The 6,000-nt window shown below is 28.6% G+C and overlaps 1 protein-coding gene across 1 annotated transcript; it reads right to left on the bottom strand.

Annotated features, from left to right (window-relative positions):
* Nucleotides 1-303: 303 nt before the first annotated feature.
* On the bottom strand, nucleotides 304-2,151 carry LOC123227385 (berberine bridge enzyme-like 8). The gene has a single exon (XM_044652163.1). The coding sequence runs from the start codon at nucleotides 2,141-2,143 to the stop codon at nucleotides 548-550; it is 1,596 nt and encodes a 531-aa protein (XP_044508098.1). The 5' UTR covers nucleotides 2,144-2,151; the 3' UTR covers nucleotides 304-547.
* Between the last annotated feature and the right edge of the window lie 3,849 nt (nucleotides 2,152-6,000).

The following is a 6,000-nucleotide window of genomic DNA, read 5'->3' as shown; positions in this document are numbered from 1 at the left end:
TTATCTAAGGTTGCTGCAGATGTGAAAACAAATTAATATTAGCCTCATGTTTTTTATCATTCAAATGCTATATCCTTCCTAAATTCAATGTTAATTACGTATCAATATTGGAAATCCGAGTCTTGTACTGCCACGACATCATTTTGCTGGAATATCATTGATCTTACAAGGCCGTGTAGAGTTGTATAAACATGAACAATTTGCATCAACAGAGCGATACAATAATGACTATAGCACAATGCTTCAAGTTATTCTTATTGCTGTATGGTGACACATATTCTCATTAATACTTGAAAACTCATATAATAAAAAAACAACTTTATTTATTTATTAGATTTCAACAAGAAGATAGCAAGCACCAGCGTGTGTCAATTTTACAACCATTAAAACATTACAATAATTTGGATACTCAATTAAATATTCATATGATCTATTATCATACGATTGAATAATAATATGTAACTTAAATATATAATTGAATTCTTAAATCTTGAGTGCTCGTGATTTTATTGATATTCATGTTATACCTGGAATAATTAATATTAAACTAGTGTGGAAGAACTGGAATGCTTTGTTCATTCCTGAAGAAGTTATCAGGATCAACCTTAGTCTTAATCTTCACCAAACGCTCGAAATTATCCTTGAAATACTTGATTCCATAAACTCTTCCTTCCAAGTAGCTCCCATTTCCATTGTGATTGATCCCCAAATCAATATCTCTGTAATTCAGAAACGCCTGCCTCGGATTCTTGGACACAAATGGAGTCATGTGATTATAAAGCTCTCGAATCAACCCCAAATAAAAGTTTTCCGCCTCAGTCCCCGATTCATTCCAGTTCGCTAAGTACTGAATCTTCCATAAGTTTCCAGCTCTATGCGGAAATGGCGTCGCCATCGCGGCAATCTCCTCCATTCGACCCCCGTAAGGATTGAATGTCAGCATTGGCGTCTCTAGTTCAATCATTTTTTTCCATATTCCTTCCAGGCTGTCTTTAGGAATCGGCTTCCTCACATAATCCGACTTTGACTTTCTCTTCTGGAAACTCACCGCCGGCTCACGATTTAGTAAAACATTTGTCGATGTTCCGGAGGGAAAACCTCCCCAGAAAACAACTGATTCAAGCCAGCTGGATTGGACGCAGTCAGACTGAGTTAACCCCAGTTGAGGAAAGCTCTTGTCCATGATTGAAAGAAGTTTCTCAGAGCCACCGAGATAAAAACCCCAGAAGTTCCCCCTCACAGTCTTATTAACCACGTCTAATGTGAGTCGGACGAAGAGCTCTTCAGGAAGTTTGTACGCGACATGTTGCCATTGATCCACAATCTCAGTTAGATTGTGTGATTCTAAAGTTCTTCTAACCAGAAACGAAGTCACTGTTTCTGGAACTGGAACAAGATTGATTTTATAAGCAATAATGGCTCCGAAACTGGCTCCTCCTCCTCCTCTGATAGCCCAAAACAAATCTTCCCCCATCGATTTTCTATCCAGAAGCCTCCCACTAGCATCAACAAGCCTTGCATCGACGATATTATCGACAGTGAGCCCGTATTTTCTCATCATGGTGCCATATCCTCCGCCGCTTATGTGTCCACCAACACCCACTGTGGGACAAACCCCGGCCGGGAAGCCATGAGTTTTACTTTTCTCCGCAATTATATAATAAACTTCTCCAAGAATCGCCCCCGCCTGAACCCAGGCAGTGTTGTTTTCAATGTCAACATCAACGGCGCGAAGATTAAACATGTCAAGGACGAAGAAAGGGACTTGGGAGACATAAGATAAGCCCTCGTAGTCATGCCCGCCGCTTCTGATTTTCATCTGCAGGCCATGTTTACGGCCACAGATAACCGCAACTTGGACGTGGGATTCATGCAATGCAGTGATGATAAGGAAAGGTTTGGGAGTTGAAGTTGAGTTGAAGCGGAGATTCCGGATGTAGGATTGCAATATGGAGGAAAAGGAGGTATTTTGTGGGGTGAAAATGGCGGGGGAGATTGGATGGGAAGGCTGAGAATGGTTGAAGAGACAATGGAGGAAGTTTTCGTGGACAGAATCAGAAGTTGCTCGCCATGAAAAAGATGAAAAGAGAATGAGAATTATCGAAAACAATGAAAGTTTCGGAGTATTTGTAAAATTTTTCATTGTTGATATTATGCATGTGCGTTGTATTCATGGGTTCTTGTCTTGTATATATAGGCTGCGTATGGTTCATATATAATACTTTTCTTTTGGTTTGACTGTGAATAAATCTTATTAGCACATTCACGTTATATATTAAATAATTAATAAATTAATTATAATTTTGATAATTATTTATTAATTTTTTAAGAAAAAAATATATTTATTTTGAGTTAATAAAACAATTAATATTATATATTTTAGTATTCTTTTACTATACTCAATTATATACTGTAATTATTTATATTTGTTAATTTTCATTAAATATAATAGTAATTTATGCATTAATCTTTTAGTATGGTAATCTTTTATTTTTGTGAAAAAATATTACTTAAATCAAATACATCCTAGAGTTACGAGAAATAATGTGTTAGAATTGACAAAATTTGATGCGATCTATTAACCCCAATACGACATAATACGAAAATAATTAGATTAGGGTTATGATTTTTTTACACGAATAATAGTTTAAGTTAGGTTATGGCTGACCGTTAAAAAGTTGAATCAAGTTTAGATTGATACAAAGCCAACTCGAATTAATCCAAACTAACCCGAATATTTTGAACAAATTATTGCATAACATGATATTATGAAAAAATCTCCAATACTATTTATCTTCTTTATTTGACAGAGAGAGTTTAAATATATAATCTATATTTTCTAATTCAAATCAACAAAGAAATTGATATCAATAAACATCAAATCTGCATCACTCATTCATTGCTTCTGGAAATATTGTATAGGTTAGCTAGATGTTTATTATTTTTTTGATAAATTTTGGATATCTACTTGGAGGAGTTACTCTTAGGGCTTTTGCCAAAATCTTATCATCATTCTACTAGAGACATTCATTCTAATTTAATAACTTTTTTTAATATACTTGTAAAAACTATTTATAGTTTTTTTTCTTTGGTTTGTTATAGATACTACTAAATTAAACTTATTATAATTATTTACTTATTAATGATATTAATATTTATAACAGTTACATTCATCATATATAATAAAAATTAAATTTCTTAAATATTTGATAAGTCGTTACTAATCTCATTAATTATCAATTACATTATTTTGAAGTTGAAATTATAAACTTATTTTAATACTTAATTATAATAATCTATTTTTATCCCTACAATTGACCGTATAAAGAGACAATAAGTAAATTTTAGTATTAACTTAAAATAGAGTATTTTTGTTTTGACAAAATATCGTTTCATGTTAAAATGTATTTTTCTGTGTTATTTTGTAATAAATTGAGTGATTATTTGACATTTGACACAATGTATTATTTCGTAATAAATTATGTCGTTACATATTGTGTTTTGATATGACTTAACTTTTTACATAGTTTAGATTAATTTGGGTCAGATTAGGGTTACCCGCAAATATTTAGAGTCAATTTAAGATTAATAATTTTGATACGATTCTATTTCATATTGAGTTAAAGAACAAAGTTTTCAATTTAAAATCTATATTAGCACGACATAAATATGATATGATAATATGAATTTTTAAGTTTTCACTTTTATTTTTACTCATACAATATATTATTATATTATTTAATTTAATTTAATTATTAATTTAAAATTATTTAATCAAATATAATATATTATTTTAAATATTCAGAATTGAATACCCGGAAGTTTATCTTGTGGCTGTTCGATGTTGCATTTTAATAATAATATTGTTATTAAACAGATAGTGGAAAGACGGCGCAAGTCATCTCCTGCCAAATTGACCAAGAAATGTCAAATGAATATCTGTCTACAAACTACGAAGAGCCGTATTTTATTAGTTTTTGACATCATGCAACATGTGATAATCAAATGAAGTTTAAGCTCTGAGTTGGTTTAGATTGACTCAAATATTATATTATATTTAAATGCAATTTGAATTTTAATTCATTAATCTTGAGCTCACATTGAATTTATTCGTGTAAGTTTAAACTATCCTCAAATTAGAATTTGTTCAAATTTAATTTAGATTAAATTCAATTCTACACAATAGTCAATATTATTATTATTGGAAGTTACAAATATAATCTCATACCTTAATTAATATTATTAATATATAATAGAGTTAATAGTTCATATCACTGAGTTGTGTTCATATCATATCAATTCAGGTTTCGTATCAAAAAGTCTAAATCTTAACCCGATTTGAAATAGAATCATGTCAAAATTTTATTAAAATATTTTTTTAGTTAACTTGAGTCTAATTAACTCAAATTAAGTAACAAATAAAATCGTATCAAAATATTATATATGATGAACAATTTATTATGAAATTTCAAAAAATAACATGATTTATTACAAAATAATACACGAACTGATATTTTGTCAATATAAAATTACTTTATTTCAAATTAATATTAATAGTTTATATATTATCTTTTTATATGATCAATTGTGGGGATGAACTAACAAACTATAATAATAAAAAATCCACCACTTTTTGATAAGCACGGATTACTATTTTCCAACCATACATACAAACATGAAAAGTAACCACTTTTTGAGGTAAGCACGAATTGGTATGTCCCCAAAATATATATATATATATATATATATATATATATATATATATATATATATATATATATATATATATATATATATATATATATAGATAAATTAATTATATAATTATATTCATATATATGATATGGGATAGTATCTAATTTAATAATTTTATAGTAAAAATAAAATAAATAATTATATTACTTAATTATAAAAATCACCTCAATTTATATAAATAAGTTATGAATAATTTTTATTTTATTTTCAATTATTATTGAGAAATAAATACAAATTAATTATACAATCATATTCATGTATACATTATGTGGTAAAATCTAATTTAATAATTTTGAAAAAAAATTATATTACTTAATTATAAACCATTATTTTAATTTATATAAATAAATTGTTGATTCTCCGTATAATTTTATTTTATTTCAAAATAGTTATCAAAAGAAAAATAAATTCGGTTATTGATGTACCACTAGTCAAAAATGTCATTATCAATTAATTATATATGTTGATTTTTGAGAGGTTGGCTATTATTTGACCAAGAAATATAATATAATCTTAATCTGGATTTTGATTTGATTCTCATCTCATATTAGGGCACATGCATGAATAATATTTATGTGGTCAATTGTTCAATATAGAAATTGTCAATCGTTTCATTCCACAGAAAATAAGAAGAAATCCATCAAGTAGCTTCGACTTGCATCATGTATGACTACACGTACGGGATGCAAATCACATATGGTAAAAATTTTATAAAAAATCAATGAAATTCATGTTCAATTTTTCTATTGTTAGATTCTAATCCTCTTTAATCACAATAACACTTACACAATTAAACGAAATCATAATCTATTCCACAAATAAATTGTAGGATAAAAAATCTTTAAATGTATATCTCTAACATCTCCCTTATCGATACAAATACAAGTAAATCTTTACATCGGCTAAACAATAAAAAGATGGAAATAAACAATGTACTACCTTTTTATCGATTAATTACATGACCTTTAAATCATGTAAATAATATTGGCATTCTAAGACATATCTTATTTACGTTAACTTTTGAAATATATAGTACATATAAGAGCTATATATGGTTGGATGTGATACAGTATAATATATGGTTAAAGTTATGAGTTTTATGTGATACAGTATAATTTACAACAGAATATATGATGTTATATCTGTTCGCATGAGTTGTGCATATCGCCTTCTCTCAAGCCTTACAGATTTTTGCAAAAACTGTTAACTTGTTCGTTAAGAGTTGAAATCTAGTTTTGGAGATCG

The sequence above is a fragment of the Mangifera indica genome, chromosome 10, assembly GCF_011075055.1.
Source record: "Mangifera indica cultivar Alphonso chromosome 10, CATAS_Mindica_2.1, whole genome shotgun sequence".
Classification (NCBI taxonomy): Eukaryota; Viridiplantae; Streptophyta; class Magnoliopsida; order Sapindales; family Anacardiaceae; genus Mangifera; species Mangifera indica.
The sequence above is the reverse complement of the archived record's forward strand: the minus strand, read 5'-3'. Positions and strand labels throughout refer to the sequence as shown.

What these genes read in the sequence shown, in the direction of transcription:
- LOC123227385 (XM_044652163.1), bottom strand. Translation starts at nt 2,143, where the DNA reads ATGAAAAATTTTACAAATACTCCGAAACTTTCATTGTTTTCGATAATT.